The sequence below is a fragment of the Leptodactylus fuscus genome, chromosome 9 (genome assembly GCF_031893055.1).
Source record: "Leptodactylus fuscus isolate aLepFus1 chromosome 9, aLepFus1.hap2, whole genome shotgun sequence".
NCBI classification, from domain to species: Eukaryota; Metazoa; Chordata; class Amphibia; order Anura; family Leptodactylidae; genus Leptodactylus; species Leptodactylus fuscus.
In genome coordinates, this window is record NC_134273.1 from 1282148 (window position 1) to 1305558 (window position 23411).

Consider the following 23411-nt stretch of genomic DNA (forward strand, 5'->3'; position numbering starts at 1 on the left):
CAGAATAGTGAGCGCAGCTCTGGAGTATAATACAGGATAAGTAATGTAATGTATGTACACAGTGACTGCACCAGCAGAATAGTGAGCGCAGCTCTGCAGTATAATACAGGATAAGTAATGTAATGTATGTATACAGTGACTGTACCAGCAGAATAGTGAGCGCAGCTCTGGAGTATAATACAGGATGTAACTTAGGGTCAGGCAGCTGATTTCTCCTGATGTGAACACGTCCTTACCCTTCTCCTCCTCTCCGCAGGGACGCGCCTCCGTTACTTCCTAGTGACACTACGCAGGGTTACCGAACAGTCAAAGCAAAATTGGGCTGTAAGAAAGTGCGGCCGTGGAAATGGATGCCCTTTACTAACCCGGCCAGAAAGGATGGTGCCATATTCTACCACTGGAGACGAGCGTCAGAGGAGGGGAAGGACTACCCTTTTGCCAGGTTTAATAAAGTATGTGAACCCTTCTCTCCTGCCCCAATATCATCCTTGTATATCTGGATTCTATCTTGATGTCTTTTTCCTATGACTAGTCAGTTTTGATGGTCGGGGACTCGATGAGATGAGCTTGGGGTAACCTGAGGGCGTCTTTTTGCACAGTAGACCTCTGAGCGCAGTGGGTTAGATTAGACGGCCGGGATACTCTGCGGGGGGCTTGTCTGTATCCATGGGGAGTGCAGGTCTGTATAGGAGCTGTGTACACGGAGAAGGTTACAGCAGGACTGTTTGCAGCTTTGGGACACTTTGGTAGAGCTGAGCCTGTATCACGTGTGTAGGAATAGTTGTTGTTCCTGGTGTAGCAGAGCTGGGTATGTCACATGCTTAGGGGATGGTGAGTGCCGCTGCGCTCCTCCCTCTATACGTACACATCAATCATACTGGGAAGGAAATAATTGACCCCTCGCTGATTCTGTAAGTTCCTCCTCTGACATGGGCAGTATTTTAAGGGTCAGTTCATTTTTACAGTGAGAGAGAAAATATCAAAAATCAAATCCAGAAAATTCCATTGTATAAATGTTATAAATGTATAATGTAGAGAGAAATAAGTATGTGACCCCCTACCAAGCATTAAGAGTTCTGGCTCCTACAGACTAGTCAGACGCTCCGGTCTTATATTGTCCACAGACTCCATGAATCAGTCAGACTCCAACCTCTACAACATGGCCGAGGCCAAAGAGCTTTCTAAGCATGTCAGGGATAAGATCAACGGCCTGCACAAGGCTGGAAGTAAGACTATGCTGGCTGAGAAGGAGAAGAACATGGAAGAAATACAAGATAAGATAAGATAGTCCTGTACTAGTCCCACCCTGAGGATCCTCAGTGTTACAGATAATACAGTGATAGATTACAGGACAGACAAGCTCAGAGCAGATAGAAGATCCCGGGAGTCAGAGCAACTAAGAAGAGAAGACTCCGGAGCATGTAGTCCTGTGTGCGGAGTGTCTGCGCTCGGCCTGGTGTAGATTATACAGCCTGACCGCGGGGGGGATCCCCGATAGCTCCTTCTCACACTTGGGGTGCAGCAGTCGGTCACTGACAGGATTGCCCGGTGCTATCACGTCTCATACATGGGGTAGGAGATGTTCTCCACCATGGAGCTCACCACAAACAGTGTCCTTCTGTCACCCCCCCACCTGTACTGGGCCCAGGGGGCCCCCCAGGACAGAGCCGGCCCTTCTAACCAGCCTGACAAGTCTATTCCTATTCCTGGCTGGTATACAGCGCCCCCCCGCAGGCCACTCCGGAGAAGATGGAAAAGCCCTAAGAAGTGGCCCCTGGATCCCAAAGGCCCTAAGAAGTGGCCCCTGGACCCCACAGGCCCTAAGAAGTGGCCCCTGGACCCCGCAGCCCCTCGGCCTCCTGAGCAGGTAGAGTCTGCTGTGGCCCTTACTGTGCAGCGCCTCCAGGTGATCGGCCCGGTCCAGCTTATTATTGGGGAGCGCACCCCGGTACTTATAGGTCCTGACTATCTCACTGCCCGTCCCCTGGACCTCCACCAGATTCGGGGCGCTCCTCCGCTTACTAAAGTCCTCCACCATCTCCTTGGTCTTCCCGGCATTAATCCTGAGGTGGCTCCGCTGACACCAGTCCACACAGTCCCGGTATAAGTCTCTGTACTCGCTGTCGCCCCCGTCTGTGGTGAGGCCACTATTACAGAGACATCGGAGGACTTCTGTAAGTAACAGCTGGAGGAGTTGCACCTAAAGTCAGCTGTGTACAGTGTGAGCAGGGGCGAGAGCTGGAGCTTGTGGTGCCCCCGTACTACAGATCACAGTGTCAGACACACAGTCCCGGGCTCTCACATACTGAGGGCGGGGTGTCAGGTAGTCTAGGACCAGTAGGACAGGTGATGGTCCCTCCACCAAGGTCCAGCTTCTCCCTCAGTAGTCCTGGGCTCTCACATACTGAGGGCGGGGTGTCAGGTAGTCCAGGATCCAGTGGGACCAGTGATGGTCCCTCCACCAAGGTCCAGCTTCTCCCTCAGTAGTCCTGGGCTCTCACATACTGAGGGCGGGGTGTCAGGTAGTCTAGGATCCAGTAGGACAGGTGATGGTCCCTCCACCAAGGTCCAGCTTCTCCCTCAGTAGTCCCGGGCTCTCACATACTGAGGGCGGGGTGTCAGGTAGTCTAGGATCCAGTAGGGACAGGTGATGGTCCCTCCACCAAGGTCCAGCTTCTCCCTCAGTAGTCCCGGGCTCTCACATACTGAGGGCGGGGGTGTCAGGTAGTCCTGGATCCAGTAGGACCGGTGATGGTCCCTCCACCAAGGTGCAGCTTCTCCCTCAGTAGTCCTGGGCTCTCACATACTGAGGGCGGGGTGTCAGGTAGTCTAGGATCCAGTAGGACCGGTGATGGTCCCTCCACCAAGGTCCAGCTTCTCCCTCAGTAGTCCCGGGCTCTCACATACTGAGGGCGGGGTGTCAGGTAGTCTAGGATCCAGTAGGACCGGTGATGGTCCCTCCACCAAGGTCCAGCTTCTCCCTCAGTAGTCCCGGGCTCTCACATACTGAGGGCGGGGTGTCAGGTAGTCTAGGATCCAGTAGGACAGGTGATGGTCCCTCCACCAAGGTCCAGCTTTTCCCTCAGTAGTCCTGGGCTCTCACATACTGAGGGCGGGGTGTCAGCTAGTCTAGGATCCAGTAGGACAGGTGATGGTCCCTCCACCAAGGTGCAGCTTCTCCCTCAGTAGTCCCGGGCTCTCACATACTGAGGGCGGGGTGTCAGGTAGTCCTGGATCCAGTAGGACAGGTGATGGTCCCTCCACCAAGGTCCAGCTTCTCCCTCAGTAGTCCCGGGCTCTCACATACTGAGGGCGGGGTGTCAGGTAGTCTAGGATCCAGTAGGACAGGTGATGGTCCCTCCACCAAGGTCCAGCTTCTCCCTCAGTAGTCCTGGGCTCTCACATACTGGGGGCGGGGTGTCAGGTAGTCCTGGATCCAGTAGGACAGGTGATGGTCCCTCCACCAAGGTCCAGCTTCTCCCTCAGTAGTCCCGGGCTCTCACATACTGAGGGCCGGGTGTCAGGTAGTCTAGGATCCAGTAGGACAGGTGATGGTCCCTCCACCAAGGTCCAGCTTCTCCCTCAGTAGTCCCGGGCTCTCACATACTGAGGGCGGGGTGTCAGGTAGTCCTGGATCCAGTAGGACAGGTGATGGTCCCTCCACCAAGGTCCAGCTTCTCCCTCAGTAGTCCTGGGCTCTCACATACTGAGGGCGGGGTGTCAGGTAATCTAGGACCAGTAGGACAGGTGATGGTCCCTCCACCAAGGTCCAGCTTCTCCCTCAGTAGTCCCGGGCTCTCACATACTGAGGGCGGGGTGTCAGCTAGTCTAGGATCCAGTAGGACAGGTGATGGTCCCTCCACCAAGGTCCAGCTTCTCCCTCAGTAGTCCCGGGCTCTCACATACTGAGGGCGGGTGTCAGGTAGTCCAGGATCCAGTAGGACCGGTGATGGTCCCTCCACCAAGGTGCAGCTTCTCCCTCAGTAGTCCTGGCTGATGGTGGTAAAACCTCCGGAGATATCACAGGACATTATTCTCACAGTGTTCCCGGGTTTCTCCAGGTGAGAGAGAGCTCTATGAAGAAGGTGGATGATGGCGGCATCTACCCCAATGCCCGGCCGATAGGCAAACTGGTGGGGGTGCAGAGCGGAGCTCACTAGGGGGCGTAGGTGTGTCAGGACCAGTCTCTCTAGGACCTTCATCAGGTGGGATGTCAGGGCTACAGGTCTGTGGCCGGTGAGGCCGGTGGTCACATGAGGTGTCTTTGGGACTAGAACAAGATGTTCTGCACAGATGTGATACCAGTCCCAGCTTCAGGCTCATATTGTACATGTCATGACTGTCAATCATCATTGATCTGGGGCTCCTGTAACATCTCACCTGGTGGGTTCTCCTTGATCCTGAGGAAGGTGAGAGGTCAGCCTAAACTACACAGGGGCAGCTTGGACCAGTCACCAAGGAAACCATTGGGAACACATTAAAATCCAGCAGTGCCGCATGGCCTCCCTGGTCAGGAAGCCCCATGTGCCGGCCCGTCTGATCGGGAGAAGGTCTGTGCTCCGAGGAGACAAATCCTGCGCTCTATGGCGTTCACTCAGCTCGCCGTGTTTGGAGGAAGAGAAAGGCTGCCCATGACCAAAGAACCCCGACCCCACTGCCAAGTATTACGTCTGGTTTGTCAGAGGGGTCACATACTTATTTCTCTCTGCAGAATGAAATACATTTATACAATACAATGGGATCTCTGGATGTCAGTTTTGCTATTCTCTCTCTCACTGTTAGTATATAGACTGTCTTTGTCAGAGGGCGAAGTTACAATTCAGCAGGGGGTCACATACTTATCTCCTTCACTGCATATACCGCCCTGTGTTGTATAAGCTGGTGATGGTGGGAATTGCCTGGGTCCGTACCCTTCAGGACCTCTGGACACACAGTCTGAGGACTAGCACCCTGATCGCTGCGGGGTCACTGCGGGGTACTGGACGCTTTATTTGGGGGAGTTTCTTCTCTTTTCCCGGTGCAGGATCCCGACATCTCTCACTAACCTTATGTGTGGGGTGTAATATATACGATGGAGGTGTGACATGTATAGGGGTGTATAGGGGTATAGGTCATTATAGGATGTACATAATATATGTAGACTACTACATGTGTAATACTGTACAGGTAGTGTGGTATATAGTGTATACTATAGGCAGTGTGGTATATAGTGTATACTATAGGCAGTGTGGTATATAGTGTATACTATAGGCAGTGTGGTATATAGTGTATACTGTACTATACAGGCAGTGTGGTATATAGTGTATACTGTACTATACAGGCAGTGTGGTATATAGTGTATACTATAGGTAGTGTGGTATATAGTGTATACTATAGGCAGTGTGGTATATAGTGTATACTATAGGTAGTGTGGTATATAGTGTATACTATAGGCAGTGTGGTATATAGTGTATATTATAGGCAGTGTGGTATATAGTGTATACTATAGGCAGTGTGGTATATAGTGTATACTATAGGCAGTGTGGTATATAGTGTATACTGTACTATACAGGTAGTGTGGTATATAGTGTATACTATAGGCAGTGTGGTGTATAGTGTATACTATAGGCAGTGTGGTATATAGTGTATACTGTACTATACAGGCAGTGTGGTATATAGTGTATACTATAGGTAGTGTGGTATATAGTGTATACTATAGGCAGTGTGGTATATAGTGTATATTATAGGCAGTGTGGTATATAGTGTATACTATAGGCAGTGTGGTATATAGTGTATACTGTACTATACAGGCAGTGTGGTATATAGTGTATACTATAGGCAGTGTGGTATATAGTGTATACTATAGGCAGTGTGGTGTATAGTGTATACTGTACTATACAGGCAGTGTGGTATATAGTGTATACTATAGGCAGTGTGGTATATAGTGTTATACTATAGGTAGTGTGGTATATAGTGTATACTATAGGCAGTGTGGTATATAGTGTATACTATAGGCAGTGTGGTATATAGTGTATACTATAGGCAGTGTGGTATAGTGTATACTATAGGCAGTGTGTATAGTGTATACTATAGGCAGTGTGGTATAGTGTATACTATAGGCAGTGTGGTATATAGTGTATACTATAGGTAGTGTGGTATATAGTGTATACTGTAGGCAGTGTGGTATATAGTGTATACTGTAGGCAGTGTGGTATATAGTGTATACTATAGGCAGTGTGGTATATAGTGTATACTGTAGGCAGTGTGGTATATAGTGTATACTGTAGGCAGTGTGGTATATAGTGTATACTATAGGCAGTGTGGTATATAGTGTATACTATAGGCAGTGTGGTATATAGTGTATACTATAGGCAGTGTGGTATATAGTGTATACTATAGGTAGTGTGGTATATAGTGTATACTATAGGCAGTGTGGTATATAGTGTATACTATAGGCAGTGTGGTATATAGTGTATACTATAGGCAGTGTGGTATATAGTGTATACTATAGGCAGTGTGGTATATAGTGTATACTGTACTGTACAGGCAGTGTGGTATATAGTGTATACTGTACTGTACAGGCAGTGTGGTATATAGTGTATACTGTACTGTACAGGTAGTGTGGTATATAGTGTATACTATAGGCAGTGTGGTATATAGTGTATACTATAGGCAGTGTGGTATATAGTGTATACTGTACTATACAGGCAGTGTGGTATATAGTGTATACTATAGGTAGTGTGGTATATAGTGTATACTATAGGCAGTGTGGTATATAGTGTATACTATAGGCAGTGTGGTATATAGTGTATACTATAGGCAGTGTGGTATAGTGTATACTATAGGCAGTGTGGTATAGTGTATACTATAGGCAGTGTGGTATAGTGTATACTGTACTATACAGGCAGTGTGGTATATAGTGTATACTGTACTATACAGGCAGTGTGGTATATAGTGTATACTATAGGCAGTGTGGTATAGTGTATACTATAGGCAGTGTGGTATAGTGTATACTATAGGCAGTGTGGTATAGTGTATACTGTAGGCAGTGTGGTATATAGTGTATACTGTAGGCAGTGTGGTATATAGTGTATACTGTAGGCAGTGTGGTATATAGTGTATACTGTAGGCAGTGTGGTATATAGTGTATACTGTACTGTACAGGCAGTGTGGTATATAGTGTATACTGTACAGGCAGTGTGGTATATAGTGTATACTGTACTGTACAGGTAGTGTGGTATATAGTGTATACTATAGGCAGTGTGGTATATAGTGTATACTATAGGCAGTGTGGTATATAGTGTATACTGTACTATACAGGCAGTGTGGTATATAGTGTATACTGTACTATACAGGCAGTGTGGTATATAGTGTATACTATAGGCAGTGTGGTATATAGTGTATACTATAGGCAGTGTGGTATATAGTGTATACTATAGGCAGTGTGGTATATAGTGTATACTATAGGCAGTGTGGTATATAGTGTATACTGTACTATACAGGCAGTGTGGTATATAGTGTATACTGTACTATACAGGCAGTGTGGTATATAGTGTATACTATAGGCAGTGTGGTATATAGTGTATACTACAGGCAGTGTGGTATATAGTGTATACTGTACTATACAGGCAGTGTGGTATATAGTGTATACTATAGGCAGTGTGGTATATAGTGTATACTATAGGCAGTGTGGTATATAGCAGTGTACATTCACCATTTCTATGCTTGCAGTTGTCCATTGTATAGGGGTGGGCAGTGATGGCGGTATGTTGTGCCGCTGTCCCGGGGGGCAGTACTGAGTCTTCCCGCTGCTTTCTTGCTGCTGCTGTGTGACAGGGATGAGGCGGCCGCCATACTGTGCCAGACCCCCCCCCACACACACACACCTCCCCTCTGTAATCTTTACCTCCTCATGGGGATGGAACAACCTGTTTCGGCACATTTTCCAGCTCAGAGGATTGCGGCTGCAAGTGGAACCGTCCCAGCTGCCGCCTCTGAATATGGATGTACCCGGGGGGGGGCCCGGACTTGTCTGCTCATCACTTTACATAGGGGGTTAGGGCGGGGGCACTTACTATAGCGGCCATGTGTATACAGGGTCCATATCTGACGTCCATCTCTTCCCAGACGGTGCAGGTCCCGGTATACTCCGAGCAGGAATACCAGATGTATCTGCATGACGACGGCTGGACCAAGGCCGAGACCGACCACCTGTTTGACCTCTGTCGGCGCTTTGATCTGCGCTTCATTGTCATTCATGATCGCTACGACCACCAGCAGTATAAGGTAGGGGCTGCTGATGGCGGTATACCCATACACTGCCACTCCGCATTGTCTGTTCTCTCCTAGGTGAGGAGTTCTTCCATCACGTGGTTATTATCACATCCAGTGACAGACAGACATGATGGGGCGCCAGTCTTATTACCCCCGGCCCCCCATGTCTGTTATATCTTAGTTGTATCCATCAGGTTTCTGCTGTCTAGACATGAACCGTGGTCACATGTGTATAATGGATTCTGCTGAGCCTGGGCGGTCACGTATAGACCCCTATAGGACATGTAGTGCCCCAGCCGGGCTTACCTGGGGGACGTGGCCTGCCACATGTGACCGCTGAGAGACCCCTGTAAGGACACATGGGGGGTGGAGAGGCCGGGGACCGTACATTACCCCCCCACTCGCTGGAGTCACCAGGTCAAACTCTACAAAGTGATGGCGGCACAAAACTTCTCTCAATGGCGCCATGTGTAGCATCAGCCAAAACGGCAAATCTCTGCCCCAGAGCTGACGTGGTTAATCTGTCGGCCCCTCCCCCCTCCGGGTCACAGGGAGGGTTTGGTGCATCTTCTTGGGTCTACTGCTTTGTGTTCCCTCTGGGTCCTCCCCCGGCTTTGAGTGGAGCTCCCCTTTAATGTTGTTCTTTCTCCTCACAGAAAAGGTCCACAGAGGATCTGAAGGATCGCTACTACGCCATCTGCGCCAAGCTGGCAAACATCCGCGCCACGCCTGGAACCGACCTGAAGATCCCCGTGTTTGATGCCGCTCATGAGAGACGGAGAAAGGAGCAGCTGGAGCGGCTTTATAACCGGACCCCGGAGCAGGTGAGCCCCAATTCTCCCAGCCAGTGGGCACCTTCCATCCTCACCCCTCATCCTTCCATGCTGTACAGAGGATGACCCCCGCCAGGCCCACGTCTTCGCTTTTAGTGTTGGGATCTAAGAAGACTTTTCCTTGACCTCTAGTTTCCTCCTGACCCCATGTCTGGAGTTAGGGGTCAGGCTGCGCCCCTTCTATGTTCAGCGCTTTGGTGCAGCTCCTGTACAGCTGGAGGGAGGCTGCGGAGCGGGGACGTTGCGCTCGTCTCCCTTTTATTGTAGTTACTTGCTTTGCCCTCGGGGTCTCCACTCCTAGGATTGAAGTCAGTCGACTCCCGCTGGTTTTCTGCTACTTATTTTACGGTTTGTTCCTTCCTGGCCCGCAAAGATAATCTGTGTAGGGAGGGCAGCTGGGGCGGGGGCTTTACACGACCCCTGTAGGGAGGGCAGCCAGGGGTGGGGGGGCATTGGTTTGAGGCGATCTGTGGGGGGTGGGGCAGCCCGTGTAGGGAGGGCAGTGGGGGGTGGGGCAGCCTGTGTAGGGAGGGCAGTGGGGCAGCCCGTGTAGGGAGGGCAGTGGGGCGTGGGGCAGCCCGTGTAGGGAGGGCAGTGGGGCGTGGGGCAGCCCGTGTAGGGAGGGCAGTGGGGGGTGGGGCAGCCCGTGTAGGGAGGGCAGTGGGGTTGAGGCGGCCCGAGTAGGGAGGGCAGTGGGGGGTGGGGCAGCCCGTGTAGGGAGGGCATGGGGCGGCCCGTGTAGGGAGGGCAGTGGGGGGTGGGGCAGCCCGTGTAGGGAGGGCGGTGGGGGGGTGGAGCGGCCCGTGTAGGGAGGGCAGTGGGGCGGCCCGTGTAGGGAGGGCAGTGGGGCGTGGGGCGGCCCGTGTAGGGAGGGCAGTGGGGCGGACTGTGTACGGAGGGTAGTGGGGCGTGGGGCAGCCCGTGTAGGGAGGGCAGTGGGGGGTGGGGCAGCCCGTGTAGGGAGGGCAGTGGGGGGTGGGGCAGCCCGTGTAGGGAGGGCAGTGGGGGGTGGGGCAGCCCGTGTACGGAGGGTAGTGGGGCGTGGAGCGGCCCGTGTAGGGAGGGCAGTGGGGCGGACCGTGTACGGAGGGTAGTGGGGCGTGGAGCGGCCCGTGTAGGGAGGGCAGTGGGGGGTGGGGCAGCCCGTGTAGGGAGGGCAGTGGGGGGTGGGGCAGCCCGTGTACGGAGGGTAGTGGGGCGTGGAGCGGCCCGTGTAGGGAGGGCAGTGGGGGGTGGGGCAGCCCGTGTACGGAGGGTAGTGGGGCGGACCGTGTACGGAGGGTAGTGGGGCGTGGGGCAGCCCGTGTAGGGAGGGCAGTGGGGCGGACCATGTACGGAGGGTAGTGGGGCGTGGAGCGGCCCGTGTAGGGAGGGCAGTGGGGGGTGGGGCGGACCGTGTACGGAGGGTAGTGGGGCGTGGAGCGGCCCGTGTAGGGAGAGCAGTGGGGGGTGGGGCAGCCCGTGTAGGGAGGGCAGTGGGGCGGACCGTGTACGGAGGGTAGTGGGGCGTGGGGCAGCCCGTGTAGGGAGGGCAGTGGGGCAGCCCGTGTAGGGAGGGCAGTGGGGGGTGGAGCAGCCCGTGTAGGGTGGGCAGCGGACATTTGTAGTGCAGCGCTGATGATGTAATCTTCCTTCGGGGGGGGGGGGGGGGTATTCTGGGGTGGAGCATGCTGGGTGATCTATAGGACACAACCTCAGTAATCAGAGGGCTGTTGGGCCGTAGCCTCACTCCATATTAGCCAATCAGAGCATAGCTTTCATTTCTTCAGGCCAGTTCCGTGTATGAAAGCTGTGCTGTGATTGGCCACATGGACAGTAAGGCCAGTCTCCCATTAGACCGTGTTGGTAATGGGGCCCCGTGTCTTTAGCTGTGGCCCTATCACTCTGCCTCTATGAGCGGAGACTATTACATCCATCTTTATAAATCCCATCAATGCCTTCCTACAGCGGAGAGTTTGGTACATTTGTATAGGCGCAGTCAGGGTGTGGCCCCAGGGACTGCGGGGCGTATACCCGGGCGATGAGTACCGCAGGTGATGTACATGTATATAACTGCCAGACCGTACCATCACTGCCACTCATAGGGTGTAATGCACGCTGTGCACACTAGGTGGGGCCCTTTGCTCAGTGTTGTCAGGCGTCTGATTCCGGTTTCTTCCTGCAGGTGTCAGAGGAGGAATATCTCATCCAAGAGCTGCGGAAAATTGAGAGTAGGAAGAAGGAAAGAGAGAAGAAAGCTCAAGACCTCCAGAAACTCATCACCGCCGCCGATACCACCACCGAACTGCGCCGCGCCGAGAGGAAAGCCACCAAGAAGAAGCTGCCCCAAAAGAAGGAAACCGAGAAACCAGTAAGAATCCGCTCACAATGGGGTGGACATGACAAACATGGCGGCTGCCTGCTTCAGAGTGACGTCATTGTAATGGCCTGGGGGGGGGGGGGGGGGGGACACAACTCCTTTAAATGTTCTTGTGCATTACATCTCTGGATTCCCTTCCTCTATAAGACACCTTGGGTGGGCCGGGATTTATTACATGTTATCTGGCACAGTGACAGCTGATCTGTGGGGGTCCTGGGTGTTAGACCCCTGCCGATCTGATATAACTCGCCCATCTTGTCCACTCGCCACGAAAGACGAGGAAAGCATAAAGGGGCAAAAAGGTTCTGTACAAAATGGCTATCGGTCCCCGGCCCCCCTCCCATTGATAGGAGCTCCTACTACCTGCTGTTACATGTCTGCACTCACAAGGACCCCCACTAAGCCCCCTCCCATTATTGGCCCATTGTCACCCCCCTATTAGATTCTCCGGACTAGTTCTAGTGCAGGCCCCAATCTGCCGGGGTCCTGCACATTACTGCCCCTATGTAAAGTCTGCGCCGCCTGCACAATGGGCGCGTATCACACCATAAGCAGTGGCGGCGGGCGTGACACTTATATTGCGGGTTCCTTGTGCGCCCTTCCCTGGTTTAATTGCATGTGCTGCGTTGTCTCGTATTTGTTTTTGCAAATAACTGGAATTAACACCTCGCGCGTGTCTGCAGGCGACGACTCCTCACTGATGGGTCCTGGCGTAAAATCATTGAGAAGTGTCAGGCCGCCCTTGTGCCGCCTGCATGCTAAGTGCCCTCTCTGCTGCTGTGTTTACGCTCAGGGGGCAATCAGGAAACCTTGAATCAATAGCAAGGACGTAGCCGCTCCCCCGGGCCCCGCTTCTTCTGGGTGTTTAATGGTTGCAATCAAACAGCTATTGAGCCAAGTGACGTTGCGCTGCTTTAGGGCTTTTTCCTGGGTCCCGTCCACCGCCCCACTACAGGCGCTCATGGGTTAATGGTGTCCTTCATGCAGAGAGCTGTTAGGACGGGGACGCCGAGGAAATTGGGATAGTTTGAGGCCGTAGATGATATTATTAGAAACTATCTATAGGCCGTGTACCTGCCTGTGCAGGGTGGGGGCGCCGCTGAGCTCATGTTTGTATAGAAGACCCTCCATCTCCCTCCTAAATGTTGTGATATCGGACGCTGGTATTATGGGGGGTCACCTCCTGTCAGGCCATTTCTCAGACATTTCTGCTGCTGGGTGACCGCCAGCTTTACTGCTATTATTGCCACCGGGGTGGTCACCCAGCTTTCTTAGACTCCTGACTTACAGCTCCGCCAGCTTGCTCAGATCACATCAGATGTAAATTTCCTATTGTCGTCCATTTGTCTAGTGCAGTGAAGCTCAGGCGCTGAGGATTGTAGCTGGGTCTTCTCTGACTTCACCCAGGGTTCTCTTTTATTTTGCAGGCCGTGCCCGAAACCGCCGGTATCCGATTTCCAGACTTCAAATCAGCAGGGGTGACGCTGCGCAGCCAGAGGGTACGTAATGATGTCACATGTGTCCTCTCACCCAATCACTTATCAGTAGTGCATTGGATCTTTACAAGGATCCCCAAACCCACCTACACCCCATCCATACCATTATAGTCACTACATACAGATTATACAGCCACCACTAGGAGGAGCTCACTACACACAGATTATACAGTCACCACTAGGAGGAGCTCACTACATACAGATTATACAGCCACCACTAGAGGGAGCTCACTACATACAGATTATACAGTCACCACTAGGAGGAGCTCACTACATACAGATTATACAGTCACCACTAGAGGGAGCTCACTACATACAGATTATACAGTCACCACTAGGGGGAGCTCACTACATACAGATTATACAGTCACCACTAGAGGGAGCTCACTACATACAGATTATACAGTCACCACTAGGGGGAGCTCACTACATACAGATTATACAGCCACCACTAGAGGGAGCTCACTACATACAGATTATACAGTCACCACTAGGGGACGCTCACTACATACAGATTATACAGTCACTACTAGGAGGAGCTCACTACATACAGATTATACAGTCACCACTAGGGGGAGCTCACTACATACAGATTATACAGTCACCACTAGAGGGAGCTCACTACATACAGATTATACAGTCACCACTAGGGGGAGCTCACTACATACAGATTATACAGTCACCACTAGGAGGAGCTCACTACATACAGATTATACAGTCACCACTAGGAGGAGCTCACTACATACAGGTTATACAGTCACCACTAGGGGGAGCTCACTACATACAGGTTATACAGTCACCACTAGGAGGAGCTCACTACATACAGATTATACAGTCACCACTAGGGGGAGCTCACTACATACAGATTATACAATCACCACTAGGAGGAGCTCACTACATACAGATTATACAGTCACCACTAGGAGGAGCTCACTACATACAGATTATACAGTCACCACTAGGAGGAGCTCACTACATACAGATTATACAGTCACCACTAGGAGGAGCTCACTACATACAGATTATACAGTCACCACTAGGGGGAGCTCAGTACATACAGATTGTACAGTCACCACTAGGGGGAGCTCAGTACATACAGTATATACAGTCACCACTAGGGGGAGCTCACTACATACAGATTATACAGTCACCACTAGGAGGAGCTCACTACATACAGATTATACAGTCACCACTAGGGGGAGCTCACTACATACAGATTACACAGTCACCACTAGGAGGAGCTCACTACATAGAGATTATACAGTCACCACTAGGAGGAGCTCACTACATACAGATTATACAGTCACCACTAGGGGGAGCTCACTACATACAGATTACACAGTCACCACTAGGAGGAACTCACTACACACAGATTATACAGTCACCACTAGAGGGAGCTCACTACATACAGATTATACAGTCACCACTAGAGGGAGCTCACTATATACAGATTATACAGTCACCACTAGGGGGAGCTCACTACATACAGATTACACAGTCACCACTAGGAGGAACTCACTACACACAGATTATACAGTCACCACTAGGAGGAGCTCACTACATACAGATTATACAGTCACCACTAGGGGGAGCTCACTACATACAGTATATACAGTCACCACTAGGAGGAGCTCACTACATACAGATTATACAGTCACCACTAGGAGGAGCTCACTACATACAGTATATACAGTCACCACTAGGAGGAGCTCACTACATACAGATTATACAGTCACCACTAGGAGGAGCTCACTACATACAGATTATACAGTCACCACTAGGGGGAGCTCACTACATACAGATTACACAGTCACCACTAGGAGGAACTCACTACACACAGATTATACAGTCACCACTAGGAGGAGCTCACTACATACAGATTATACAGTCACCACTAGGGGGAGCTCACTACATACAGTATATACAGTCACCACTAGGGGGAGCTCACTACATACAGTATATACAGTCACCACTAGAGGGAGCTCACTACATACAGATTATACAGTCACCACTAGAGGGAGCTCACTATATACAGATTATACAGTCACCACTAGGGGGAGCTCACTACATAAAGATTATACAGTCACCACTAGGGGGAGCTCACTACATACAGATTATACAGTCACCACTAGGGGGAGCTCACTACATACAGATTATACAGTCACCACTAGGGGGAGCTCACTACATACAGATTATACAGTCACCACTAGGGGGAGCTCACTACATACAGATTATACAGTCACCACTAGGGGGAGCTCACTACATACAGATTATACAGTCACCACTAGGGGGAGCTCACTACATACAGATTATACAGTCACCACTAGGGGGAGCTCACTACACACAGATTATACAGTCACCACTAGAGGGAGCTCACTACATACAGATTATACAGTCACCACTAGGGGGAGCTCACTACATACAGATTATACAGTCACCACTAGGGGGAGCTCACTACATACAGATTATACAGTCACCACTAGGGGGCACTCACTACATACAGATTATACAGTCACCACTAGGAGGAGCTCACTACATACAGATTATACAGTCACCACTAGGGGGCACTCACTACATACAGATTATACATAGGTACTCTATAAATGGATCCCTCATCCCTGTTGATATTGTTGTCCATAGTTTCTGCCATATTTGTGCTTTTTCCTTCTTTTTTTTTTTTCCTTCCCGTTTCATCCTGTTCTTCTTCCTCCCCTCCCCTCCCCTCCCCCGTTTCTCCGCCCCATATGAGGGGCTCCTGGAGGCTGAGATTGGAGGGGCTGTTTCCTTGGGGTGAATCCATTTTCCTGATTCTTTCTGATCCTGACACTTGAGCTTTACCCTCATTAACACTGCGGCGCTCAGACGGTTAAATCTGACCCATGTCGGCGACTCGGCCTGATGAAGTAGAGCCGACATGAGGCGTTAGATCGAGCTCACCAGCCTAAAATAACTTCTCCCCGCAAGTGCGCAGCATGATTGGCGGAATCTGGACATGTGGCCGTGGCGTGGGGCGGTTACGAGAGCGTCCTTGTAATGGTGTGAGCGCAACATGTAAATATACTGCTGATGGTGCTGTCTATGGGGTGCACTGAGGCTCCGCCCCCTCTGCACTGTTCTGGGCTCCTGAATAGAAGGCGACATAACGTATTACACTGACACATCTGTAATATTGCTGTTCAGTCATATGGTGACATTGAGAGTCTGATCCTGTGACATATGACATCACCGCCTGACACCGCTCGTAAACATGGCGACAATGGTGGAGGAGACGACCACTAATGTACGGCCACCGTGCTCACCAGGGGGCAGGTATGGATTATGTTTGGCAGACTTGTCTCTGATACACTGCTCCAAACCTCCTGCACTGACCAGTAGTTATATCTCTGCTTCCTGCAGCCTCCACCAGGGGGAGCACACTGCATACAATCAGCACATTCACCTCCATGAGATGTCCGGAGCTCCCCCTAGTGCTGGCTGCAGAGAGTTGTCCCCAATCTCTATACTTGTGCAGGGGATTTGGAGCTTTGTGTCAAAATTTAACAATCAGCACAGCAATGAGTGCGGAATAGTCGGGATGTAGCGGCCGCCTCCCCCCTATATCTGTATGCAGCAGTTGTTCTGTCACAGTGTTGCAGCCGGTCGCCGTCCTCTACGTTGCGCTGATCCTGCACTTTGTCTCCTCCCGGGTATTTATGACTCTCCTGTGCAGCTTAAGCAGTTGTTTATTACAGAGCGGAGGGAGCCGGAGTCCCTAAATCAGAAGAGACGGGTGTAATTATCTGAGCGAGCGCAACGTCTGCAGGACCGCGGGGACCAGGTGTCAGGGCCCGAAAACTGACAACACAATCCGATAAGGGGAGATCCTGTCCACTGTGTCAGCTCCAGGGACTGAGGGGCAGCACAAGGGGGTCTATCCAAAATGTACAGCGTGAGAGAACATTCACCTGACCAATACCAAGAATAGTGAGCGCAGCTCTGGGGTATAATACAGGATAAGTAATGTAATGTATGTACACAGTGACTGTACCAGCAGAATAGTGAGCGCAGCTCTGGAGTATAATTCAGGATAAGTAATGTAATGTATGTACACAGTGACTGTACCAGCAGAATAGTGAGCGCAGCTCTGGGGTATAATACAGGATAAGTAATGTAATGTATGTACACAGTGACTGTACCAGCAGAATAGTGAGCGCAGCTCTGGAGTATAATACAGGATAAGTAATGTAATGTATGTACACAGTGACTGCACCAGCAGAATAGTGAGCGCAGCTCTGGAGTATAATACAGGATAAGTAATGTAATGTATGTACACAGTGACTGCACCAGCAGAATAGTGAGCGCAGCTCTGGAGTATAATACAGGATAAGTAATGTATGTACACAGTGACTGCACCAGCAGAATAGTGAGCGCAGCTCTGGAGTATAATACAGGATAAGTAATGTATGTACACAGTGACTGCACCAGCAGAATAGTGAGCGCAGCTCTGGAGTATAATACAGGATAAGTAATGTAATGTATGTACACAGTGACTGCACCAGCAGATTAGTGAGCGCAGCTCTGGAGTATAATACAGGATAAGTAATGTAATGTATGTACACAGTGACTGCACCAGCAGAATAGTGAGCGCAGCTCTGGAGTATAATACAGGATAAGTAATGTAATGTATGTACACAGTGACTGCACCAGCAGAATAGTGAGCGCAGCTCTGGAGTATAATACAGGATAAGTAATGTATGTACACAGTGACTGTACCAGCAGAATAGTGAGCGCAGCTCTGGAGTATAATACAGGATAAGTAATGTATGTACACAGTGACTGCACCAGCAGAATAGTGAGCGCAGCTCTGGAGTATAATACAGGATAAGTAATGTAATGTATGTACACAGTGACTGCACCAGCAGATTAGTGAGCGCAGCTCTGGAGTATAATACAGGATAAGTAATGTAATGTATGTACACAGTGACTGTACCAGCAGAATAGTGAGCGCAGCTCTGGAGTATAATACAGGATAAGTAATGTAATGTATATACAGTGACTGTACCAGCAGAATAGTGAGCGCAGCTCTGGAGTATAATACAGGATAAGTAATGTATGTACACAGTGACTCCACCAGCAGAATAGTGAGCGCAGCTCTGGGGTATAATACAGGATAAGTAATGTAATGTATATACACAGTGACTGCACCAGCAGAATAGTGAGCGCAGCTCTGGAGTATAATACAGGATAAGTAATGTAATGTATGTACACAGTGACTGTACCAGCAGAATAGTGAGCGCAGCTCTGGAGTATAATACAGGATAAGTAATGTAATGTATGTACACAGTGACTGCACCAGCAGAATAGTGAGCGCAGCTCTGGAGTATAATACAGGATAAGTAATGTAATGTATGTATACAGTGACTGTACCAGCAGAATAGTGAGCGCAGCTCTGGAGTATATTACAGGATAAGTAATGTATGTACACAGTGACTCCACCAGCAGAATAGTGAGCGCAGCTCTGGAGTATAATACAGGATAAGTAATGTAATGTATGTATACAGTGACTGCACCAGCAGAATAGTGAGCGCAGCTCTGGAGTATAATACAGGATAAGTAATGTAATGTATGTACACAGTGACTGCACCAGCAGAATAGTGAGCGCAGCTCTGGAATATAATACAGGATAAGTAATGTAATGTATGTACACAGTGACTGTACCAGCAGAATAGTGAGCGCAGCTCTGGAGTATAATACAGGATAAGTAATGTAATGTATGTACACAGTGACTGCACCAGCAGAATAGTGAGCGCAGCTCTGGAATATAATACAGGATAAGTAATGTATGTACACAGTGACTCCACCAGCAGAATAGTGAGCGCAGCTCTGGAGTATAATACAGGATAAGTAATGTAATGTATGTATACAGTGACTGCACCAGCAGAATAGTGAGCGCAGCTCTGGAGTATAATACAGGATAAGTAATGTAATGTATGTACACAGTGACTGCACCAGCAGAATAGTGAGCGCAGCTCTGGAATATAATACAGGATAAGTAATGTAATGTATGTACACAGTGACTGCACCAGCAGAATAGTGAGCGCAGCTCTGGAGTATAATACAGGATAAGTAATGTAATGTATGTACACAGTGACTGCACCAGCAGAATAGTGAGCGCAGCTCTGGAATATAATACAGGATAAGTAATGTAATGTATGTACACAGTGACTGTACCAGCAGAATAGTGAGCGCAGCTCTGGAGTATAATACAGGATAAGTAATGTAATGTATGTACACAGTGACTGTACCAGCAGAATAGTGAGCGCAGCTCTGGAGTATAATACAGGATAAGTAATGTAATGTATGTACACAGTGACTGCACCAGCAGAATAGTGAGCGCAGCTCTGGAATATAATACAGGATAAGTAATGTAATGTATGTACACAGTGACTGTACCAGCAGAATAGTGAGCGCAGCTCTGGAGTATAATACAGGATAAGTAATGTAATGTATGTACACAGTGACTGCACCAGCAGAATAGTGAGCGCAGCTCTGGAGTATAATACAGGATAAGTAATGTAATGTATGTACACAGTGACTGCACCAGCAGAATAGTGAGCGCAGCTCTGGAGTATAATACAGGATAAGTAATGTATGTACACAGTGACTGCACCAGCAGAATAGTGAGCGCAGCTCTGGAGTATAATACAGGATAAGTAATGTATGTACACAGTGACTGCACCAGCAGAATAGTGAGCGCAGCTCTGGAGTATAATACAGGATAAGTAATGTAATGTATGTACACAGTGACTGCACCAGCAGATTAGTGAGCGCAGCTCTGGAGTATAATACAGGATAAGTAATGTAATGTATGTACACAGTGACTGCACCAGCAGAATAGTGAGCGCAGCTCTGGAGTATAATACAGGATAAGTAATGTATGTACACAGTGACTGCACCAGCAGAATAGTGAGCGCAGCTCTGGAGTATAATACAGGATAAGTAATGTAATGTATGTACACAGTGACTGCACCAGCAGATTAGTGAGCGCAGCTCTGGAGTATAATACAGGATAAGTAATGTAATGTATGTACACAGTGACTGTACCAGCAGAATAGTGAGCGCAGCTCTGGAGTATAATACAGGATAAGTAATGTAATGTATATACAGTGACTGTACCAGCAGAATAGTGAGCGCAGCTCTGGAGTATAATACAGGATAAGTAATGTATGTACACAGTGACTCCACCAGCAGAATAGTGAGCGCAGCTCTGGGGTATAATACAGGATAAGTAATGTAATGTATATACACAGTGACTGCACCAGCAGAATAGTGAGCGCAGCTCTGGAGTATAATACAGGATAAGTAATGTAATGTATGTACACAGTGACTGTACCAGCAGAATAGTGAGCGCAGCTCTGGAGTATAATACAGGATAAGTAATGTAATGTATGTACACAGTGACTGCACCAGCAGAATAGTGAGCGCAGCTCTGGAGTATAATACAGGATAAGTAATGTAATGTATGTATACAGTGACTGTACCAGCAGAATAGTGAGCGCAGCTCTGGAGTATATTACAGGATAAGTAATGTATGTACACAGTGACTCCACCAGCAGAATAGTGAGCGCAGCTCTGGAGTATAATACAGGATAAGTAATGTAATGTATGTATACAGTGACTGCACCAGCAGAATAGTGAGCGCAGCTCTGGAGTATAATACAGGATAAGTAATGTAATGTATGTACACAGTGACTGCACCAGCAGAATAGTGAGCGCAGCTCTGGAATATAATACAGGATAAGTAATGTAATGTATGTACACAGTGACTGTACCAGCAGAATAGTGAGCGCAGCTCTGGAGTATAATACAGGATAAGTAATGTATGTACACAGTGACTCCACCAGCAGAATAGTGAGCGCAGCTCTGGAGTATAATACAGGATAAGTAATGTAATGTATGTATACAGTGACTGCACCAGCAGAATAGTGAGCGCAGCTCTGGAGTATAATACAGGATAAGTAATGTAATGTATGTACACAGTGACTGCACCAGCAGAATAGTGAGCGCAGCTCTGGAATATAATACAGGATAAGTAATGTAATGTATGTACACAGTGACTGCACCAGCAGAATAGTGAGCGCAGCTCTGGAGTATAATACAGGATAAGTAATGTAATGTATGTACACAGTGACTGCACCAGCAGAATAGTGAGCGCAGCTCTGGAATATAATACAGGATAAGTAATGTAATGTATGTACACAGTGACTGTACCAGCAGAATAGTGAGCGCAGCTCTGGAGTATAATACAGGATAAGTAATGTAATGTATGTACACAGTGACTGTACCAGCAGAATAGTGAGCGCAGCTCTGGAGTATAATACAGGATAAGTAATGTAATGTATGTACACAGTGACTGCACCAGCAGAATAGTGAGCGCAGCTCTGGAATATAATACAGGATAAGTAATGTAATGTATGTACACAGTGACTGTACCAGCAGAATAGTGAGCGCAGCTCTGGAATATAATACAGGATAAGTAATGTAATGTATGTACACAGTGACTGTACCAGCAGAATAGTGAGCGCAGCTCTGGAGTATAATACAGGATAAGTAATGTAATGTATGTAGCTTTGTACAGGTATTGGAGGGTGTTGATGATTATATTTTGGGGTATTACAGGGTACAGTTAGATCCATTTGGCTGACACTTTTTGGGTTACCTGTCCTGTTATTGCTGACTGTGCTTCACATTTGGCTCTTTCTTGCGTTTGGGGTTAATTATTTTGTGCTGACGGCCGGGCACTGCGGTCACCCAGTGTGACGCCATCTCCAAATGTGTTTAGCTAACGGAGCTTACCTAACAGATGAGGGGCGCGGTGTGAGTAATAGACTGCTCATTTACTCCTAATACATTCTGCATAGAGAGCAATCAGCCGTCATCACTCTTTAAGATGAATCGCCGCGGCCGGCTCCATCCTATAGATATTAGTGTGACAGCCGCCATCGCCGCCGCATAAATCACAACATTTTCTTAATGATGGCAAAATTAAAATATACTCCGGCTCCCGGGAGCCAATGAAGTCTCTCCACGCGGAAGAGAGCGCAGCGCGCCAGAGAAAAATTAGTGGAAAGATTAATTGATTATATTTAGAGGGCGGAGGAAAGAGGGAAGTGGCCAAAGAGACGGCAACCGCACTCTATAGAGCGTGCAGAGGATAGAGCGCTGTGTATACCTGTCCAGAGGTGGCGGCAGCACTCTATAGAGTGTGCAGAGGATAGAGCGCTGTGTATACCTGTCCAGAGATGGCGGCAGCACTCTATAGAGCGTGCAGAGGATAGAGCGCTGTGTATACCTGTCCAGAGATGGCGGCAGCACTCTATAGAGCGTGCAGAGGATAGAGCGCTGTGTATACCTGTCCAGAGATGGCGGCAGCACTCTATAGAGCATGCAGAGGATAGAGCGCTGTGTATACCTGTCCAGAGATGGCGGCAGCACTCTATAGAGCGTGCAGAGGATAGAGCGCTGTGTATACCTGTCCAGAGATGGCGGCAGCACTCTATAGAGGGTGCAGAGGATAGAGCGCTGTGTATACCTGTCCAGAGATGGCGGCAGCACTCTATAGAGCGTGCAGAGGATAGAGCGCTGTGTATACCTGTCCAGAGATGGCGGCAGCACTCTATAGAGCGTGCAGAGGATAGAGCGCTGTGTATACCTGTCCAGAGATGGCGGCAGCACTCTATAGAGCGTGCAGAGGATAGAGCGCTGTGTATACCTGTCCAGAGATGGCGGCAGCACTCTATAGAGCGTGCAGAGGATAGAGCGCTGTGTATACCTGTCCAGAGGTGGCGGCAGCACTCTATAGAGCGTGCAGAGGATAGAGCGCTGTGTATACCTGTCCAGAGATGGCGACAGCACTCTATAGAGCGTGCAGAGGATAGAGCGCTGTGTATACCTGTCCAGAGGTGGCGGCAGCACTCTATAGAGCGTGCAGAGGATAGAGCGCTGTGTATACCTGTCCAGAGATGGCGGCAGCACTCTATAGAGCGTGCAGAGGATAGAGCGCTGTGTATACCTGTCCAGAGATGGCGGCAGCACTCTATAGAGCGTGCAGAGGATAGAGCGCTGTGTATACCTGTCCAGAGATGGCGGCAGCACTCTATAGAGCGTGCAGAGGATAGAGCGCTGTGTATACCTGTCCAGAGATGGCGGCAGCACTCTATAGAGCGTGCAGAGGATAGAGCGCTGTGTATACCTGTCCAGAGATGGCGGCAGCACTCTATAGAGCGTGCAGAGGATAGAGCGCTGTGTATACCTGTCCAGAGATGGCGGCAGCACTCTATAGAGCGTGCAGAGGATAGAGCGCTGTGTATACCTGTCCAGAGATGGCGGCAGCACTCTATAGAGCGTGCAGAGGATAGAGCGCTGTGTATACCTGTCCAGAGATGGCGGCAGCACTCTATAGAGCGTGCAGAGGATAGAGCGCTGTGTATA

The 23411-nt window shown here is 49.4% G+C and overlaps 1 protein-coding gene across 1 annotated transcript in view; it reads left to right on the plus strand.

Moving 5' to 3' along the window:
* Nucleotides 1–23411, plus strand: part of DMAP1 (DNA methyltransferase 1 associated protein 1) — a 52112-nt gene that overhangs the window by 5836 nt on the left and 22865 nt on the right. Inside the window, exons 4-8 of the mRNA XM_075286313.1 lie at nucleotides 257–452; nucleotides 8107–8265; nucleotides 8910–9077; nucleotides 11251–11436; nucleotides 12873–12944. Of these exons, the coding sequence (XP_075142414.1) occupies nucleotides 257–452; nucleotides 8107–8265; nucleotides 8910–9077; nucleotides 11251–11436; nucleotides 12873–12944 (781 nt within the window). The remainder of the gene's footprint in view (nucleotides 1–256; nucleotides 453–8106; nucleotides 8266–8909; nucleotides 9078–11250; nucleotides 11437–12872; nucleotides 12945–23411) is intronic.